Consider the following 20,426-nt stretch of genomic DNA (forward strand, 5'->3'; position numbering starts at 1 on the left):
GCGAGCGGCCCGGCCTGCCCCGCGCCGCCCGCCCGCCCGGGACACAAAGGGCACGGCGCATGCGCAGCGCGCCGGGGCGGGAAGCGGGGAGGGGCGGCCACCGCCCGCGGGGGGGGGGGGGGGGCGGGACGGGGCCGGGTGGCTGAGGGGAGCCGAGGGGAGCTGAGGAGGGGGCGGGCAGCGTCCCCCGCTCTGCCGCCGGTCTCAACCCCCGGGGTGTGGGGAGAGGCCGGGAGTGGCACCCGCGGCTCGGGGGCTCCCTCCCGGTGGCGGTGCTGAGGGGCGAAGCGCCGGGCACGACGCGGGGGTCCCCGGCCCGGCCGCCTGCCCCGCCCCGGCCGCACGGGGCAGCGGGGCCTGACCCGGAAGGAGTGAGGCGGCGGCGCCGAGCCGCGGCTGGGACGGCCGGGAGGTCTGCGCGGCCTGCTGGGCTCTGCTCTGTCGGCCCCTGTCGCGACAGAGAGCGGGGAGGAGGCGTGCGGAACGACAGCGGGGAGGAAGAGGTGGGGAAGGGAAAGCAGCGAGGTGCCGGGAGCCTGGGGCTGGGAGCTAGGCGCGGCCCTGGGCTGAGGGCCTGTGAGTGAGAGGAGCCGGGACAAGGCTGGGGTGACAATTGACAATTCCTGGAGGGGCTGAATAAGCTAAATGGTCCGATACAGCACGCCTGTAATATTCAGTGGTTTTCTTTCTTTTTGTATGATTTCGTTCTTAAAAGTTCAGAGAAGGTGAACTGGTTTGACATGGTTTGGTTTGCCACAGAAGGAGTCCTAAACCAGGCAGCTAGTCTGCCTAGTCTTGTGAGCAGGAGGTAATAAATAGCCTCCCTTGGAGCACAGGGCGCCAGGCCCTCCGCTATGAATCAGAGAATAACGGTGTGCTGTAGTGGTTCCTACCAGCAGCGGTGCAGAGTTTTTTTTCAAAGCTTCATTTAAAAAATGAATATGTGATGCTTGTAAAATTCCAATTCTTGTCTTTCCTCTTTTTCATTGAAGGTAAAGATAAACTACAGTAACTACAGATAGCTCTGGAAGTTTTCTTGATGGATTGATTTCAAACCCGTTCATTGTGTTACTGGGAGTGAATCCTGCAGCTTTACCACGATGGCTCTGACTGTTACGGTGCTGAACAGTGCTGGCTTACATGGCCGATGCTGCAGGCACAAAGTTTTGCACCCCTTGCTTGGATCTCTCCTCGTTGATTCCACGTCAAAATTGTATAGCAGTTACAGGAGGCCAGGGTCACAGCCTGAGAAAACACCATCTTGGCAAAAGGTTGACTTCAGTTTTAAGAAGAGCATCGATGCCTTAAAGACTCAGCTAAGTTTGCTAAAGAAGGAGACCAAAGATCACTTGAGAGGACCCGAAGGCCGTCGGTTTGATCAGTATCTGTTGCAACAGACGAAGGTGATGTGGGAGTTTCGGAGCCAGGAAGATTTAAATAAATGGGTTGTTTCCTCTGATGTAGAGATTGGAGGAAAAAGCGAAGTTTACCTAAAACTGGGTAGGAATAACCAGGCTGCTCTGCTGTATGGAACTCTCAATACTGAAGTACCTCGCGATGGGGAGACAAAATACAGTGGATATTGTAGCATGAGAGCCAAACCACCAGTGGTAAGTGCAGCTTCGTGATATCATAACATCTTTTATTTAATCAGGGAGCATTTTTCTGTGGTTGTTGTTTACTGTGGTTGTAACTGATCGCCTTCAGGAATATTAGACATTCCTTCTCAGATGTGATTGCTGCCGTGTCCTTTGACTTGGCAGTAACCTAAACTTTTACTCAGATTTTGTTCTCCTTTCTTAGAAAAGGAATAATACGTTTGATCATTTGCTAACGTACAATAGGACGTCGTTAAGACACCCCTGTTTGCTGCCTCCTTACGAATGAACGATCTGTAATGAACTTTTAGATCTAAAAGTGGTACAATTAAAATAGATGATTCTCTCTAAATTGGAACTTAAAATGTTGTAAGGGCAAATTTTCTGGGCTTTGCCTTGGTTTATTCATCAAACTTGGTTTAGGTGAATGAGCTCATCATTTTTTCCTCATAGGCACAGAAAATATTGCTTTGAAATGTATGTTTTAAAGGCCTGACTCCTACTGTGTATCAGAAAAAGTGATACAACTGTTTGATAGATCTAAATTGGGCAAATCAGAACCTGAAATTGATATGCTTACTATTGGTACTGCTGTTTTCTTTCCTTATATTTAAACATCTTCAAAAAACAAAATAACACTTCAACAGTGTGTTAAAAATACCTTTTTAGTCTATTTTGTTGTTTGCAACTTGGAGAGCAGAGAACTGAAGGCAAGCAAAATCAGTGGGCAAATGAGAGGCAGAGGAACGCTGGTTACATTGGTGACACCACGTCAGGGGAATGGAACAGGGGGTTGAATCTCAGCAGAGTTCCCAAGATTGCTACTGACTTGTGTAAATGTGACTCAAATGTTCATTTCCTAATTCTGAGGTAGTGAAGTATCCATCAGTCCATCTTTATAATGCAGGTTGAGATTAGACGGTAAAAACACAAATATAAAGGCTCTACTTTATTTAAGTAAGAATGCTGAAAACTGGAAAAAACATAAATTGATTATCTACTGATCCTGTGACTTACAAGATGAGTTCATAGAAGAAAGATTAATAGGTAACCGTAGTAGTGCTGTAAAGTAAAAGGGAAACCTCTGGCTTTTTGGTGGTAATTTTGACTTGGTTTGAGTAGTTCTGGTCAAGAATAGCCCTTGCAACCCCCTCTCGCTCCAATGACCTCAGCGTAACTCTCTGAAGGTTATTTGGTCTGCCCATGTGCAAATCACAACGCTCGGGCTTCTAAGATACTGGAAAAAATGCACTCGAGAATTCAATATACTTCTAATCTGGATCATTATGCACAGATAATGACAAAAAGTGTTGGAAAGCATATAAATGCTTTGTGTTCACGTCAGTCTTTAGCAAGGGAAGTAAGTTACCACGGGATAAAATTATCCTACATATGCAATTTCTCGTAACCTCCTCTGAATAGCCTGGTACTGCCCACAGATTATTAAATGTAATGAACTACAGGCCTGGTCTGCCATTGTCGTGTGTGCGCCTGGTACGGGATTTGGTCCAAGGAAAGAGATCTCATTTCTGATAGTTACGAGGCTGTGATTTATAATTAGCATGGGCCTTCAGAGCGGCGATAGTAGGTTTTGCAGGCTCTCGTACAGTGCTGAAGGAAGTTCACAGAGATCAGTGCCTGGTGTGATGAAAGAGAAACCTCGTTTCCACTGTGTCTCAGGAGATAGTATTTACAGCGAGAACAAGGGCAGTGATCAAAGTAGTAGCGTTGTTCTTTGTAATGGAAATTTCCCTTCAAGTATGAAGGAGGAATAATTCTGCTTATTAATAATTTACAGGGATCCTTTGCTAGGAAGAAGTATTACGACTGGTCAAACTTCAACAGCCTGCATTTACGCGTCCGTGGTGATGGCAGACCTTGGATGGTAAACATTTATACAGACCCTTACTTCTCTCATCACAAGGACGATCTGTACAACTACTTCATGTTCACCCGAGGAGGGCCATACTGGGAGGAAATAAGGGTAAGCTCATGAGCTTCTCTGTGCCGCTTGTGAAGACCTAAAGACCTGAACAGTGTTGGAACCAAATGTAGCATGTGACTTCATTTACTAAGGCAGACTTTTTTTTCTTAAGTTTTTATTCCATCGACTAGTGACACACTGAAGTCTTTTTTTTTTCCCTGTCAGATTCCATTCTCCAAATTCTTTCTCTCCAGTCGAGGAAGAGTCCAGGATAACCAGCATCCTATCTGGTTAGACAAGGCAAGTTTTCTGTAGGCTTAAACAGTCTGAAATTTACTTTCTATGAATACTTGTCATTATGTAAATGACTTGGAAATCTTTGGGGTATTTAATGTTAGTGAATTTGAAATTGAGGGGTCTCTTCCTGTTATCATGTATTTATTCTTGTGCGCTTACCCTTTTCACTTAAATTATCCTGCTTTGTGATTGCAGTTTCAGTTTACTTCAAAGTAGCTCCAAAGATATATTTAAGATATTTAGGTAACCAAGAAACAGTTCACAACTTAATTGGCTGTTCAAAAAGAATTTTTCTGAGGAATGATCAAAGTGATGGCTGAGAAATCTAGCATACAAGTTGGCACAGTACTGCCAAAAACATTAAAAGCAAGCTTATATCATAGATAATGTATCTCGGGCTTACAAAGTGATAAATTCTTCAGAGCATAGAGTTCAGGTGACTCCTCTAATAATCCATAACAATATGAACCAGAAAGATGTAGCTTTAAAACCTCTGCAGGCTCCATAAGCCGATGGCCTGACTGTATAGCTTGCTTCTGGGGGAAATAAAGTAGTTGAAAACCTAGATCAATCTGAGAGGAGTGATGATGAAGTGATCCATTTAATCACTTTAGCATTGCTCTTTTACTAATTTAGCATGCATTTGCAATGTACATTTATCCTCAATTCTCATCCTATGGTTATTCAACTTTAATCTGACACATCCCAGGCATTATTTTTCTGCAGGTACAGCAGTCCTTATAACCATGGGTACAGATCAGAGCTGCACTTTTAGCAGAGTTTAGGGGTACTGAGAGCTTAATACGTGAGTCACCACTAGTTATCCAACTTGTTTTGAGAAGTGATAATGCTGGAGTCTCTGAAAGATGATTGGTGACATAAAAGAGCTGAGAAAGCTTTCAGGCATAGGCTAATCAGAAACATGCCTGAGCCCCAGGGATTTTATGGAGTTTATTAATATAGTTGGAATAAAAGAGTGGTGATGGTTGGTTGTTTTTACTAGCATAGCAGTGGGGAAGGAACAAGGAGTATTCTATTTAAGAACATTATTCTAAATGGGAAAATGTGTCTAAGTCACTAACCGAAATACTCAGCACCAAAGTTTCATATGTTTTAAAATGTCTGTTTTGGTGCACTTTCACAATATGACAAGTCTATGACTTGCTCTAGAATGAAAGTTCCCTCTTTTGTTACATTTGTTTCCTGCTCACATTAGAACCGTAACAGGCATGATGAAAATGTACACCTAATTGTGACAAACTGACACCATGCAATCTTAAAGGATGAAAGTCACAGTGTTGCTCTAGGCTCAGACCCTTTGTAATACACAGTTCAACATCGTGGTGGAAAAGCAAACGTGAAATAGCTTCCCTGTGGGAGCGTGTATTGAAAATATGGTAGGTGAAACGGTCACAGCTTAAGAAATACTGCTGCATTTTGAACAAATACTAAAGTGAATAGCTGCAAACTGTAAAGCCTGCAAGTAGCAGATAACTGGTCAATTGTAGTGTTATTTTAAACAGTACTCTAATATGTGTATCTTCCAGGTTAGTACCCTCGGATTCACCCTGGGAGATAAAGTAGATGGCCCATTCCAGCTGGAGATTGATTTTATTGGCCTGCTAAATGACAGAGCTCATACAGAAGAATTCGCCTATGAAATATATGATAGGAATCCTCAAATTTAAATTGGTCATGTCCTTTGGAACATTCTTCAGCTGCCTACTTAATTTTTATAGAATACTTCAAGTGTGGATTCTAACAACTTGAAGATTAACATTTAAAAGTTAAGTGCATTGACTGTTGTAGTCTGACTAGACCAAAACTGTTAGTATCTTTAAGAAGCCGAATACAGAATCCATGCGACTGCACGTAGACAGCCTGAGGGGAGCTGCAATACATGTTCACAGAGTAGTAACTATTGACTGGCTGAATTTTGACTTCTGACCTGACCTTCACAGAAATAAAAATGCCATTAATGCATTGTTGTTTCTCAGTACACAACAATTTCATTTTATATTGCGTTGTTTATAGACTCAAGTATTTTACAACTGTATAGTTCTAATACAACTGTATAGTTTTAAACTGGAAAAACTATGCTGGGAATTAATACAGTGAAGAACAGTGGTTAAAGGATGAACCTTACAGAGAGCAGGACCAGAAGTATTTCAACCTTTAGCTTTTGGCTCCTGTGAATGACTAAAAAAAGAAAAAGCTGCTGCCGCTGCCAAGATTGAAACAGTAGCTATGAACTGGAGTTAGCTCTTATTTTAGAGCTGTTGACGATAGCCTTATGCCTTTAGCTCTACAACACTGAAAACTTCAGTGGTGGTTTGAGGGGAAGCCCCTGGTAGTGTTTATTGCCTGAAAACTCATACCCTAGCTTAATTAGCACCATTACTGGGGAGCAGGCAGTGGGTAAGAGAAGATGATGTTTTTCTGATGTGTATTGTAGAATTTTTTTTTGAGAAGTCTGATTTTCAATAACTTAAACACTCTTAAAGAACAATTGCTGAATATTTGTTTCAGATGTCAGAAGCAGCCTAATCAAAGCTTTGACATCCTTCAGAGTTTCCTTGTTACTTAAACATACCTTAAAAATACTAAACATAGCTCTAGTGTATGTGGAAGAGACCACAAACATGCAAGCTGAAGTTGTCTTGTACTATCCTTTTCCTCTTGCACAGAATTAGATCATTTAAGAGCAGAAGAGTGGTAACATTTATCCTTTCTAAAGGTATCAGACACACATGCATTCAAGAAGGGGTAGGCATGCAAATCAGTAAGGAAAACTAGTCACTTACAGAAAGAGACACTGAGCAATAAATGGAAATGTGAACTAAACATGCTACATGAAGGAGGTAGTTATACACAGTAGATCATATAACTAGCAAGATATGTACAAAATATTTATTTCCCCCATTAACTTTATAAAAAAATGAGCTTGACATTTCAGTATATTTGATATGACAATACTAAATTCATTTAAGTATTTTCTTGCTAGAATAGCTGAGATTACAACTGCTACATTACCTTTCCAGTCACTGTTTCATCCATAACAAATCCAGACAGCTTTTCTTTTTTTTTTTTTTTAAAGTAACATCAGTTTTTGAATATAAGGCATTGAGCGTTCTTCAGCACTACATTAACATCCTTTAAGCATCACAGAGAACAAAAAAAAAAAACCAACATCTGCTATTTACCATAGAAAGGAACAAAGCCAAACTTAACTGTTCAAAGCACAAAGCTGTTAACTTGAAAAGCCACTTTTCAATTGTGACCCTTTTTTAAAAAAAAAAGGTATTTCACAATTATACTATGCTGTAAGCTTTGTAGCTTTCCAGAAAGCATGAATACTTTTTATTCTGGAAATTCCCTACTATTTCACAGAGCTGCAGTTAGGAATACAGAACAATTGGCTCTACCAGTTGCTACAGGATTTAAAGACTGATTTGGAGAACAGGGCATGCAGATACTCCTTCAGTTTACCAGTGGAGTATTTTAATATTTGCAATTCAAAGCATGCACTCCAGTGGGTAATAAATGCATCCTGGTGGAGAAGTCTATACTGAATCATAAGCAGGCTCCTTGAGCATCTCTTTTCCACTTACATTTTCTGCTTTAACACTTTTTAGTTAAGGGGGTTATTTAAATTAAATTATTAAGTTCTAAAGTCCTAAAAAGTTAGAACTCTCATCTCATTGGAGAAGTTGATCATGAAAACCTTATGCTCAGATGCATTATAAGGTCTCATTCAAAGCTCTCTGGATTCTACTAATAAGCAACCTGACCTATAAAGTACAGACAATACAAATATTTACATGAGAGGGACAGTATTTACAGTCAGATCCTGGCTATTTCTGATTCTTTTTAACCTACAGATAATCCTCTACGGTTTCCAAGAACCTGAGCTTTTTTCTTTTTTCTCTCCTGCTCATGCTTCTCCCGCCTTTCTTCCCTGAAGGAAAAAAAAAGAAAAGAGACCATATCAAATTATGTTAAAGGCAGAGACGCAAGCAACCCAAGGAATATGAAGGTGACCAAGGCTTGACACCTATTTAACTAATGTGCTGCATTAGCCATGCGCAAAGAGAACAGTTCCATTTTGAATCAAATCTAAACAGACTAGTACTTCTGTTTAACATGTCTAACATTCAAGGTATCAACTTGTCAATATTCATTTTCTTCTGAGATGAAGGCAAGTATCCAAATACTAGAATTGGAAGCTCTCGTACAATAAAAATCTATCAGATTCACAGTTGCATCTTTGTTGGCCTTTGTGATACTGGACAGGTAATGGAGACCAAAGTGAATACAGAAGTATTCTTTTGTTAACTGTACACATTAATGCTGAAAAATAGGTGAGCTATCACGTTATTTTTAAATAACACTATTCATAAAGAGCTAATGTTGTACTAACCTTGTCTGGAGATGTGGCTGTTTGTAGTCTTTCTTACGTGAAGAGATGTTGCTATTGACAGACTTATTTATGACAGTATTTTCTTTACTTTCTCCCCAAGGTTTTAATCGTCCTACAAGTCAGAGGCAAAGAGGCTACTAAATTACTACAGTTTAGTACTTATGTGCTTAACTTATTTTGAATTGTATACTAGCTAGCTTGTTCTTTGCTGGCTGCCTGCGAGACAAAATGCCTCTTCTGTTGTATTATTATTTTCACCAGCCCATTTCTTATGAGTAGTTTTCCAGGTAACAGTAATTACACGAAGAACATTTCAGATACTTTGCTTCTCCCACAAATATGCACTTTTAATAAAGAAACAATCCTTCACACAATAAGGTTTTTATCTTAGTTTCCTTGTATGTATATATATTCAGTGCAACACATGGAAGTTTATTCCTGTATTCAAGGGATTTTGTTCATAAAGACATTTTTCAGTAGTGAGGCTCTTAAATTTCTACATGATGCATGCTTTAACAACAGCCCAAAAACTACTTGGGAATCTCAAGAAAGAGGGACAGGGAAAATAAATGAAAGATGACTTAATATACAACATGATGTAGCAAAGTAGCTCAGTGTCTTTTTTATGAGCATTTTAGTAAGTGATACGACCAATAAAGGATCACTGTACCTTTATGTGGTTGATAACGAAGTGGCCTTGAGAGACTTGCTTTGAGATCAAATGTCTTCTTTGTGCTTGTGGGCTCTGCAGAGTGAGCTGCAAACTTGAAGGGGGTAACAACTGCAAAAGACATTTAAATGTTTTACTTATTAATTGTAGCAAGAACATACTTTCCAACTTGCTACATAAATAGATAAGTGAGGACCACAGTACAACTCTCAAGACCAAAGAGCCATTAAATGCTACCTTCTGCTACCCCTGAAGACAATGTTGTACAGATATAGCTCACTGGGCACGGGGAGCTTTCAGATCCAGAGCAAGAGTTGTGAAATATTAACCATTTTGCTCTGATTTTAAATAGCATCCTTGCAAGGATGTCTTGATCTGTTCCATCTCAATACAGATTTAGTGGTTCTCAAGCTAGTCTGGAAGCTCCAGATTCACCAATCACACTGAAGCTTATCTTTGTCAGACATTTCATTAAAACACAATCAAAAGCATGTGAAATACTTAATATGTTCTCAATAGTAAATGCTCACTGTAGATGTAAGAGGAACAGTCTACAACCATAGCTAAGTAAGTGACTCAATTACAAGGCAATGCACAAAGCCTTTGTGTGAGGTCCACATGGGAGGAAACTCCACGTTGCTATCAAATACCTGACTGCTCTAAGGAGAGCGTACACCATTTTTGTTTTTCTTGCCACTTTGCTTACAAGTTTGGCATAAACCGCTTACTTCTGTACCAGAAATGCATGTTATAGGGCTTATATAAACAGTCTGTTCAAGTTGCGTGATTTTATGCAACTTTAGTTTAAGTTATGATTTAGACATGTTATTTCTTCAGCCCAGCGCCTTTCAAGGTGTCTTAAACCATAATCCCAGACCATATCTTGAAAGTAAGTTTCTATAAGTCTTGCCCTTATGTGCTTTTAAGGGTAAAGGACACTGGCAACAGTTTTTTTCCTGACTTATTGAAATTCTTTTGGGACACAAATCATGGCTTTTATAAGAAGAAATGGGATACCACAAGAGACTTTAACATGACCAAACAATCCCATATATATCCATGTATGTTTCCAGTCCTTCAGAGCAAATTGATTGATTTCCTGGTCTCTGTACACTTATTTGGAAGCTAATGGATTTTCATATTTTAAAAAGCATTCTTGTGGAACATATCAGCTTCAGATCAGCAGTAGAATCCTCACCTGCCACCCCCAAAAATACCAAAGTTGTCATACAGCAAGATAAGTAGCATAGGTCAAGAATTTGGAGTTGATGTACCTGGTGATGCCAGGATATCAACTGTTAGCAGAGCTGTGGTGGTGCAGATTACTAATGATCAGAAGAATTCCACTATCCTACATACAGGCTTTTGAATCCTGACTTAACTAGGATTGCTGAGGCTGATAATATCAGGTTGTCCTAAAACACAGATAGATGGGTGCACACCAATCCCACAAGAAGAATGAGACCTCTGAGAAGGCATCAGGAACACCTCCCACTGCAGGAGTCTCCCCATAATAGTTGTCAGCCTTTTCCTATGCGATCTGTAAAGGTCCAGAACTTTTTCTATCCCCCACAGGCTTTTCTGTAGGTAGCTAGGTATTCCAAGTCTTTATGCTTACTACCTATTTAGATTTTAGCAGCTAAACAATTTAAGTACAGGAAACTGAAGGAAATAAACTGCTGCAGTTTTTAAAGAATCAGTCATAAATTAAAGATTGAAATTAAAACAAGGACCTACATTATCTTGGGTTATAAGAATTATATAACCATTCAGTTCAAATAAGTCTTGATGCAAAAAAAAAAAGTTTGCCATCCACTTTACCCTTTGATGCAGCCACATCATTATTTCTTGTATCCCTCTTGCTGTTTTTCCTACTTAAGACTTTGCAGCTCTTCTGGCTATCAGGTGTGCAGAACTCCTCTAAGTATGGAGACATTCTAGATGGAGTCTTGGTAAGAGAGCGCTTATGCTCGTTATCTTTTGTGGCTTCTGAGAACCTGAAAGTTATTGGAAATGTGAAGACAAAAATTAGTCACCTACAAGGAAAATAAACAATGTAAGAGAACACAAAAGGAGCAAATGTTGCATTTTATACCTTGGAAGTTTTTCTGTGTATAAGATTTTCATAGCTAACAGATTACACTAAAAATACCTTTGCTGACAATTTTCAGCTCGTGAACAAACATTAAAATTTTAACTTACAGCTATTAAAGACCTAACTTCGTTGTTTTGGAGAGAAAAAGTATTTGGGTGCATGCAATAAGCTAGTAGATTTCTTTACCAACCTATGCAACTTACTTAATCTTTGGATTCTCTAGTAAAACATTATGATTTATAAACATTATTAATCTGAGTTTTCAAATTCAGAAGTTAAAAAAAATAACAGCTAAACGGAACTCTAGATCCATGAGGAGAAAATGTAAAAGGCAAATGAAGAGGCAAAAACACAAGCTACCTGTATACCAAGACAGGTGTGTGTGCTGTCTGTGTGTGTAAATACTCGCACACTTTTTAATGTGTGAGCATGTGAAAGAAAATTCAAAAGCTTGCATGAATTAATAAGTCTTATCAATAACATTACTGAGCTGAAAGTCTGCAAGGAATGGAAAAGACAGCAAGTTTATTAAGACCAATAAACTTCCTAGCCCTCAAAATATAGAAGTGCAGCTTGCAAGATCTAGCTCAGCACATTTTTGGACATATTAAATGGAAGTAAATTCTGAAAGCATTGTTTCATTTTATATAATGCTAAAGAATCAAGTAGGGCTGCAGTGGAAAAAGTATGCAATTACTAAAAGGTAGAATATTATTTTCATTTGATGATTACGCTGTATCATTTTTCAACAGAGATAACAAGACTGGATTAATAGAAGGTAAGCATGGAAATCAAAATTGTCACATACAAAGTAGAAACAAAGCCAGCAAGAATTAAGTAGATATTGCAAGGGACTCTCAATCTTGGTCTCTGAGCAGCAAAAGAACTAGCATGCAAAGATTACAAGTCTCATAATTATTTATATTATTTATTAGGAGTTGTACTGACATATAGGGCAGACAAAAAGAAAAAAAATCATTTCTTCAGAGACAAAAAAGTGTCCCAGAAACTATACACTTGGCAAACAAGTGTTAAAAAAGTAGATGTTATCAGAAAAATGCAAAATAATGCAACAGAGACACAAGATTAACCTGATACTATTAGCAGGGTGAGAAGCACAAGGGTAAAATATAGAATGTCTAAATCTGAACTTCAGCTATAGTGAAAAGTCAGGTAAATGGAAGAAAGCTGGCATTAGTAACACAGTTGGAAACTGACAAAGAAAATAGTAAATAGAACGACTCACTGAAAGAGAACTGGGCAAAAGAACATTTATCAATAGAGTACTGTTAAGGACTATATTATCAATTCCTTTTTTGTTGTTGTTGTTCAAGACTGCAGAAAACTTAGTAATAAGCTAATAAAGTTTACTGATAACAAAAATTCAGGAGACATTAACATAATTGTGTATTAGATTACTGTGTAGGAACAATGAACCGTGCATAATGTTTTAAAAGGAAATGAGATCAGGTTTAAGAGCATCATGTATGAGCTTATTCATTTAGCAATTCATTGTGACTTTCTGGTGTCAGTTTGGTTCCCATCTGCTAGAAGCAATCTGCTTATATTAGTCGATTACAAGATGAGGCCCTACTGTGATAAGTGGACAGACACAAAAAGCACCCAAAGGATCCCCAGTGAGGCCACTGCAAGACTTGTTTGTGGTACTGCATACAATTCTGACTAAGTCATTCCAAGGATGTATCAATTCCTATTTAAGAGAGACTGTTAGGTTGCTTGACAAAATGGAATACCTACACAGTAAGAGAAGAAAAATAATTCAGCTTGGTTGGCTTAGCAAAATGACAGCTGAAAGAGGCAAAATTCTTCTACAATCAGGTATCAAGATGAAGAATCAAAATAGTATTAATATAGTAAAGCTTAAACCAGCCCTAAAGTTAGGCTGAAAGGTAGAAGTCAGAATCTTGCGTAAATCATGTTTGGAACAAAAATATAGTAGTCAAATCACAGTCAATGTTTATTATTTTAAGTGTATCTTATCAAATTGCTCACTGGTAGCTTTGGTTTGTTCTTTTTACCTGACATTCATTTTGGTTGTGGAGAGGACCGAAGGATTAAATGAAGATTTTCTAGATAAAATACTTTGACTTGCAGTGTTCAGCAAACTGCGTGGTGAGCGTCGGAGGTTACTGGGAGTGCAGGTGGCAGACAATCTACCCCTTTCTGGATTTGGGCTGAATAAAAATGTTTTGCCAGCAGTATGTTTCTAGGGAAAAGCAAATCACGAATTAATATACTTCACTAAAAGTTTAGTCAGGAATGTATCTAAGAGGAAGGGAAAATACACAATGAATCAGAAACATACAGTCTCTTATGCTTTTAAAGTGGGAAGGGTGGGAAAGGGACAAACATTTTACACACAGTTTTTTATATTATTAAAGTGGTATGAAAACATATACCTTAGAATTGCTATGTGGAAGGCCTTTTTCTGATGCCCTTAAATGATTAGATTTTTTGGCCAGCACCTGCCAAAAATAATTTGTCTGAAGCACGCATTAAGCATACACCATATGCCACAGAAAAGAGAAATGCAACTTTCAGGAGTTTCAGTGTTACATTTTGATATATACATTGACATTCATTGATACATTGCAGTTGTTCTTATATCTGCCACACCCTGGAAGAGGCCCCTTTGCAGTTTTCACATGAGGAAGAACAGAAAATCGGGGACATTGAAAGCAACATACATTACGTGTATTTTAAAGGAGTCATACATAGACATTGGACAAAGGCTCTTTAAGGCACAAAACAAACTCAGTGTTTAATCCCTGCTTTTTGAAGAATAATCCATCCTCTTTAGTTCTGCAGCAATTCAGACACTTGTTAACAGAAGTTCCAGGAGACCCTTCACAAAAGTAATTGTGGCAGTTATTTTTACTCAAAACTGACAAGTTGTTTATTGGTTTCTACAACCATTTATACACCATTAATATACAACATTAATATTAAAAACATAGCTATAGAACATACATTCTATATGCAAATAAGTATATAGAACCATTTATATAGGGCTCCAGTTCAAGTCTCACTGACACTGTGATAGTCCACTGCATGTATACAAAACCAGTTTCTTACTGCTCTAGAGACCCTGATTTCTTACTGCTCTAGAGACCCTGAAGGAATTTTTACAGAGAGATTTCCTGGAAATAAACAGATAAAGGAACAATGGATGTCTCTCCTGTGTTAGCACTTACCTTGACTTCATTGAGTGAAGTGCTGCAGTTTTCAATCATTTTTTTCTTCCTCTCAATGTAGTCAGCAATAGACTCCATTTTCTTGAAGTGAGCCTCATGCAACTTTTTAAAGTCTGAGAAGTTCCAAAAATAAGAAGTCATGCATCTGACAAACTCCTAAGGAAACTTGCTACCTAACAGAAAAAGCTTGCAACACTTATTGTTACAACCCCCCCCCCAAAAGTATCCCTCTAAGTCTGTGTACCCACAGGTACCTAAACAGTACAAACAGCATCTACTTCAACTACATAGTTACATGATACGTGCTCTAGAGAATTCTAGAAAGAAGGAAGAAAACCCAAAGCTTCCATTTTCTAGTAATCCAAACATTTTAAGTGAACATGTTTTATGAAGTAATGACAGTGAACTAACTTATAAATACTACAGTTATGATATTACTATAAAGTGAAAGCTACACATGCAGGAGTCATAGCATGTCTTCCTAGTCTTCTTTATGAAAACTGTGAATGCAAGTATAACATCCAGAAGACACCAAAGCACTCCATAAGCCAGTTTTACAACCTATACTTAAATCAGCTTTACTGTGACTTTACAAATGGGAAGCTGTACCTGAACGTAACCTTTTGGCATTTTCATTTGTTTGCTTTTTAAAGATTAGGTGGTCTCTTGTTTCAAGCAAAAATTGGAAGTCTGGTTTGTAAAACCTGTAAGTCAAGTCTCCCTTCACGCAGAGGCGATATATTCTATTTACAAAGGTGGTAGATTCTCTTACTTGGTGTAGTAGCTTTCATGCCTGTTTTCCCAGACCTAGATGCACGGCCTACATATAAAGGGATCTTCCCTCCCACAGGATGAATATCACCTGGCACAATAAGATTAGACAAAGTAATCAGAACTACTGGAAAATACTGTAATGTAAAGTATTTTACAGGACGAGTTAACAAGCAAACTTTGGTCTTTATCCAAATATTAAGCTCTAAATATTTTTAAAGTTTTTATACATGTAGAAATAAACATTTTGACCAACTTTTCTGCCATTGCCTTAAATATAGACATAAGAACCTAAGTGATTTTGATTATCTCTGCTCTCAGGTCTGCTTTTATTTTAATCTTGCCTGTAGCTTGGTTTTCGCTTATGCGAAAAACACACACCATAAAACCAACACACAGTAAAAACGTAGTAATGGTATTTTTCTGTTACACAGCTCACCTGCTGTCTGAAATTACTGTTAAAAAAAGTCAAAGCAATATGGATACTTATGGTTATGGGAAGAGACTGGCACTGTGCCAAATGTCAAGGTGAAATTCATTGTAATGTTGCCTCAGCCAAAGCATCCTCTACATATTTTATTGCATCTGCTTTTAAAAGAAACTTAACTGAAAGCTCTCATTTTTGTAATTATTAAACTGCTTTAGAGATGGACTCCAATAAAAACGTCCTTTAAATACTATTGAACAGCAAGGTTATCCTTAATACATCTCAAGGACTATTTATATCTTGTCTAAAAGGAGTAAATAACAGATCTGAAATAATAATGAAATAATGTATCTGAAAAATTATTGGGAAGACAAACTTATTTCCTCTTTAGGTCAGCTGCATGCACAAAGGAGTGGGAAAATGAGTCCATTATTTTGTCGGTATCATGTTTGAAGGTCTAAAAAAGCTGCCAGATCCACCATAACACACTCAGATAACACTTGGCCGTGTAAACAAACTAACAAGGGTTGCCTTTATGCCTTTTGATACCCATTTTACTCCTGAGAAGTGACAAAACTCATTCATGGGTAGAAAAAAAAAGCATGAGGAAGGTAACTCTCCCTTTCTTGCTACTCACTTCCTTTAAAAAGTAACATCTCAGGGGTGTTCCAGAAGGCACAAACAACCGAAGTACAAGAATTAAATACACTCAGACCTTCAAGAGCACCTTCACTGAAAATATTTCCTTGGTCCAGACTTCCGAAGTCAAAATTAACAGAACTACTACACTGCAGAATTTATGGAATTATTTTATAACATGTTAAATAAACAAACAGGCCCAAATGTCAGATTATTCTCTGGCATCCTCAAAAAGGTACAGATCACCAGACTCATCACAAACAAAATCTCTGCAGACAACAAAATAACCAGAAAATGTATTTGAATTACTATGAATGACTAAAGTTACTTTTATGGAAGTTATTACTCACATTCTACTCCAGTACTTTTAATAGAAGTCTTCTCTGGTTGCTCCTTCTCCCCACTAGCCATCCCTGGATTCTCAACAGCTCTCTTTTTAATTACTGGTTCCTCATTTTGGAATACCGTCTGTCCCTTTTCATGCTCACCATGGGGCACTTCATTTTCTTTCATTTCAGAATGTTCCTGCAGTGAAGCATATTTCATTTAAACTGTTTGTTACAACTGGATATAACGAAAATATTTCGTTCTAAGAGCAGTTGGTTAGTGGAATAAGCTGCCCAGAAAGGTTGTATAGCCTCCATCCTCAGAGGTTTACAAGACCAGATTAGATAAAACCCCAACTTCATAGCTAACCCTGCTTTCAGCAGGAGATTGAACAAGAGACTTTCTGAAGTCCAACCTGAATTAACCTAGGAAATACTTGTTCTGTTATTGCACAAACAGATCTATATTAGAAAGCTTTTACCCACACAGTTCTAACATTTTAGCATAAATTGCCTCTGTTGACAAAGTGCAACTATCTGCAAGTAAAAATAAATTCACAGGTTATGTTGCTTTTTATTTATGTAGCTTTGATTACTGTAGGTTTTTCCTTATTTAGACATGCTGCAGAAAGATTAACACCTCTCATTTTCCCATTTCCCTTTAAGCGTACCATTACATTTTTCACACAGTTCAGAGTTCACCCATCACTTGCATGTTATACTAGAGAAAAATAATTCTACCCTCATATCACCCTGAAATCTCTCCTCCATCAGTCATACAACCCACGAATATATACATACATACACTTACATTAAAACACTCTGACAGCAATGAAAATTTAAAAAGAAAAAAGGTTTGGGCAATCATCCAGTTTCTATGAATCTTTTCTATATCAAAAAATGCCAATAGCTTCATTTTAGATAAATCCTGCAAGCAGTCTAATGTTCAGATGAATACCATGATGAACCAGTGAAAGCAGTCCTACATCCAGTGTTTGGGATAATGTCTCTCTCTGATGAATTTAATTTATTTTCTTGTACTAATGACGTAAGTCATCTCTGTTCATTATGGAACAGCACATGGTAAAGTTAGACTAAATTAGTCTAATTGTACTAGTACAACTGTGTACAAAAACCCAAATGTTACCTATTAAAATGGCAGTAGAATGAATCAAGCATGTTTCACTTGTCGTTTATTGGGGAGATCCACCCAGACACACACAAAACCATGCAATACGAGTCACCTCTTTCTCAGCAGAGAGCCCTGTTTCTTCACTGGCTTTAATTTCCTCACTGGAGTTCTTCTTTTTTCTGGTTGCTTTCTTCTCTTTACATCTTTTTGTGACAAAACACGCTGGATCAGGTTTGAATTCCTTCTGACAGCTCAATTCAGAGTTCATGGAAGCAGATGCACTTTTTTCAGCATCCTGTATCAGAAAAGTACCACAACGTGTAACATATCTGATATACATCAGATATTCCAAAGAGACAGTTCAACATTACCATTGGAAAAGGCATTTCACACAGAGGAAAACAGTAGTATACATTTAAGTAGCACAGTAATTAGAAGAATGGCAATATCTAAATTTCCTTAACACCGGCTGTTTTCCAACCTTAAAATGCTACAGAATAAAACTGTATTTCTTTTCAGTCAGAGACTATAAAAATATATATATATATATATATTTAAGACCTGACTGAAATGACGCTGCAGCCCTTCCCAATTTTGTGAAGATTATCCCATAAAAATGTACACACATAAGGAGAGGAAAGACCGGGGTAAGTGGCAGACTTTTCCATGCTAGTTAAAAATAATCTAAGATTACATCATTTCCTCATGATTTTAGAGAGGCAAGTTATTAACAAATAGTTGTTTTAGAAAAAGTGGTTACCAACTTATTTTTTTAATCAAAAGTGAAAAAAAAACATGCACAATGAAATAATTTAGCTCACAAAACTTGGAAAAAAAACATACATAGAAAGTAAACATCACGGTTGTATTGCTTCTGTTATGTCAATGTAAGTAAATTGTAGTATAGACTGCTGTGAGGTCAGTCAGTACAGCACAATTTTTAAGTTCATTTTGCATGCCTAAATGAAAGGGACTAGTGTCTGGAGATAAACAGGTAAAATTAAGATTCATTCAATGGAATTTAAATATTACTGTTCATAGGGAATATTTCTGTATGGATGCTAAAAATACCTTGTTAATTTTAATGGGTAGAAGGGCTAAAAAGTACATTGTTAAATAAACAGCTGGAAGGAAGCTTTCAGCCATACAGGAGGCCACTTCAAGTACTCATACAGCTGTTTCTATCAGTACAAATACATTAAACTAAAGGCACTATTTTAGAAGAAGTATTTTTTTATTACTATTCACATCATGCTGAAACCAATGTTCATTACATGCTGTGCTCTACTAGTTAAAAAGCTAAATCTTTCTTGATGAAAAAAAAAATGGCTGCTTTATCATCTATTACCATATTTTCATTTTCTTCTTTTCTTCCTTGAAAGTGTTGCTTCAGTGCTTTCAACAGTTTGTCTCCCTAGAGAGAAATCAAAACAACAAACAAACCAAATATTGCATTAAGTCATCAAACAAAAACTGCATAAACCCAACGAGTGTCTACAAATCAATCCAACAAATAAATGGAATATTTGCTGAATCCAACAGAATGTTTAAGGCATGCTTGGAGGGAAGCAACTGTCTTGCTCTGCTCTCTCTCTTTGGATCTCACTTTGAGTATTGTGCTGCAGTTTTGAGTGACGCAATATAAGAAAGACATAAAACTAGTAGAGTGTCCAAAGGAGGGCTAAAAAGGTGGTGAAGGGTCTAAAGAGCAAAATGTATAAGGAGCAGCCGAGGTCACCTGACTTGTTGAACCCAGAGCAGAGGAAGCTGAGCGGAGGCTTCCTGACAGCCTGCAGCTCCCTCACCAGGGGAGCGGAGGGGCAGACGCTGAGCTCTGCTCTCTGCGGACAGCGACAGGACCCGAGGGAACGGCATGGAGCTGGGACAGGGGAGGCTCAGGCTGGGGGTTAGGGAAAGTTTTTTCACTGAGAGGGTGGTTGAACACTGGAACAGGCTCCCCAAGGCAGTGGTCAAGGCACTGAGCCCACCAAGTGCAAGAATTGTTTGGACAACACTCTCAGACACGTGATCTGATTTTTGGGTGGTTCTCCTCCATCTAGAAATTGAACTCGATACTCCTTGGGGGTCCCTTCCAACTCAAGATAATCTCAGATTCTACAGTTCAAACTGAAGAGCATATTTAAGACCCAGGTAAGCATGCAATGTGCATTTTCCCTGAGGACACAAAGACAAGGTTCCCTGGCCAGATTTCTTTTCCTCCATCTGCCTCCTAGAAAGTTAATTGTTCACAGCTGAATGAGCCCGTTTCAGCAGCGCTGCCTAGCAGAGCAAGAATTAAAATCGCACCAAGCGTCGGCAGCAGCTGCTCCTGCCTTGCTCACACTACGCACAAGGCGTTCCTTGGGTACGTTCAGCAGAAACAGCAAAGGAACGGCTCAGTCGGGAGGGACCTTCAGAGAGTTACCGCCCGACCACGTCAGAACTAACCGAAAGCTAAGGAGTATTAATGACAGCACTGCCCAAACGCCGCCCGAGCACTGACAGGCACAGGGCACCCCCACCTCATGAAGCTGAGGAGAGCACCAACCGACCTCCTCTCCTTTAGGCTCCGACCCCCCGGCTCCCTCAGCACAGCCACCACAGGACAAAGGGAGCCGCGCTGCCCCTGCCCGCCCCTCGTCTACACCCGCGGCTCAGCCCACCCCCCAAGCCGTGCCTCGTCCCCCGCCTCACCCGGAGATTGGCCTTGAGGCCGGCGGCCTTGGCGAGCTGCTGGAGCTCCGCGTACTTGAGGGACTCGAGGCGCTGCAGCGCGGGGAGCGCCATGACGGCCGCGGCCCCAACCGCCGCGCTTCGAATCTCGCGCTCAACCGCCGCCTACGCCCCGCCCCCGCCGTTCGAACTCGCCCGCCGCGCGCCGCCATTGGCTGGGTAGGGAGAAGGGGGCGGGC

General features: G+C 39.3%; 2 protein-coding genes across 5 annotated transcripts; one reads left to right on the forward strand and one right to left on the reverse strand.

The window, feature by feature from the left end:
• Nucleotides 1-992: 992 nt before the first annotated feature.
• Nucleotides 993-8,080, forward strand: NDUFAF1 (NADH:ubiquinone oxidoreductase complex assembly factor 1). 2 transcript variants are annotated; one of them, XM_035327398.1, is made up of 4 exons: nucleotides 993-1,610; nucleotides 3,397-3,582; nucleotides 3,748-3,822; nucleotides 5,367-8,080. In XM_035327398.1, the coding sequence occupies exons 1-4, from the start codon at nucleotides 1,101-1,103 to the stop codon at nucleotides 5,505-5,507; spliced, it is 912 nt and encodes a 303-aa protein (XP_035183289.1). In that variant the 5' UTR covers nucleotides 993-1,100; the 3' UTR covers nucleotides 5,508-8,080. The 2 variants fall into 2 exon arrangements, with proteins under 2 accessions (XP_035183289.1, XP_035183290.1); XM_035327399.1 differs by lacking the exon at nucleotides 3,748-3,822.
• On the reverse strand, nucleotides 6,716-20,422 carry NUSAP1 (nucleolar and spindle associated protein 1). Of its 3 annotated transcripts, none has more exons than XM_035327389.1 (12): nucleotides 20,209-20,422; nucleotides 18,863-18,928; nucleotides 17,627-17,809; nucleotides 16,422-16,581; nucleotides 14,992-15,081; nucleotides 14,220-14,332; nucleotides 13,425-13,490; nucleotides 13,044-13,231; nucleotides 10,731-10,906; nucleotides 8,910-9,020; nucleotides 8,240-8,351; nucleotides 6,716-7,777 (listed from the first exon to the last, which is right to left on the reverse strand). In XM_035327389.1, the coding sequence occupies exons 1-12, from the start codon at nucleotides 20,299-20,301 to the stop codon at nucleotides 7,690-7,692; spliced, it is 1,446 nt and encodes a 481-aa protein (XP_035183280.1). In that variant the 5' UTR covers nucleotides 20,302-20,422; the 3' UTR covers nucleotides 6,716-7,689. The 3 variants fall into 3 exon arrangements, with proteins under 3 accessions (XP_035183280.1, XP_035183279.1, XP_035183281.1); XM_035327388.1 differs by having other exon boundaries at nucleotides 16,407-16,581; XM_035327390.1 differs by lacking the exon at nucleotides 13,425-13,490 and having other exon boundaries at nucleotides 16,407-16,581.
• Between the last annotated feature and the right edge of the window lie 4 nt (nucleotides 20,423-20,426).

This window comes from Oxyura jamaicensis, chromosome 5 (assembly GCF_011077185.1).
Source record: "Oxyura jamaicensis isolate SHBP4307 breed ruddy duck chromosome 5, BPBGC_Ojam_1.0, whole genome shotgun sequence".
Classification (NCBI taxonomy): domain Eukaryota; kingdom Metazoa; phylum Chordata; class Aves; order Anseriformes; family Anatidae; genus Oxyura; species Oxyura jamaicensis.

Excerpts from the sequence above, each read along its gene's own strand:
- NDUFAF1 (XM_035327398.1), top strand. The coding sequence starts at position 1,101 with ATGGCTCTGACTGTTACGGTGCTGAACAGTGCTGGCTTACATGGCCGA. Across the intron at positions 1,611-3,396 it reads TGAGAGCCAAACCACCAGTG|GGATCCTTTGCTAGGAAGAA; the intron begins GTAAGTGCAGCT and ends AATAATTTACAG. Across the intron at positions 3,583-3,747 it reads CATACTGGGAGGAAATAAGG|ATTCCATTCTCCAAATTCTT; the intron begins GTAAGCTCATGA and ends TTTCCCTGTCAG.
- NUSAP1 (XM_035327388.1), bottom strand. The coding sequence starts at position 20,301 with ATGGCGCTCCCCGCGCTGCAGCGCCTCGAGTCCCTCAAGTACGCGGAG. Across the intron at positions 15,082-16,406 it reads TAAAAGTACTGGAGTAGAAT|GTGATATTCATCCTGTGGGA; the intron begins GTGAGTAATAAC and ends TTATTGTGCCAG. Across the intron at positions 14,333-14,991 it reads CATGAAAGCTACTACACCAA|ACTTTAAAAAGTTGCATGAG; the intron begins GTAAGAGAATCT and ends GGAACTTCTCAG.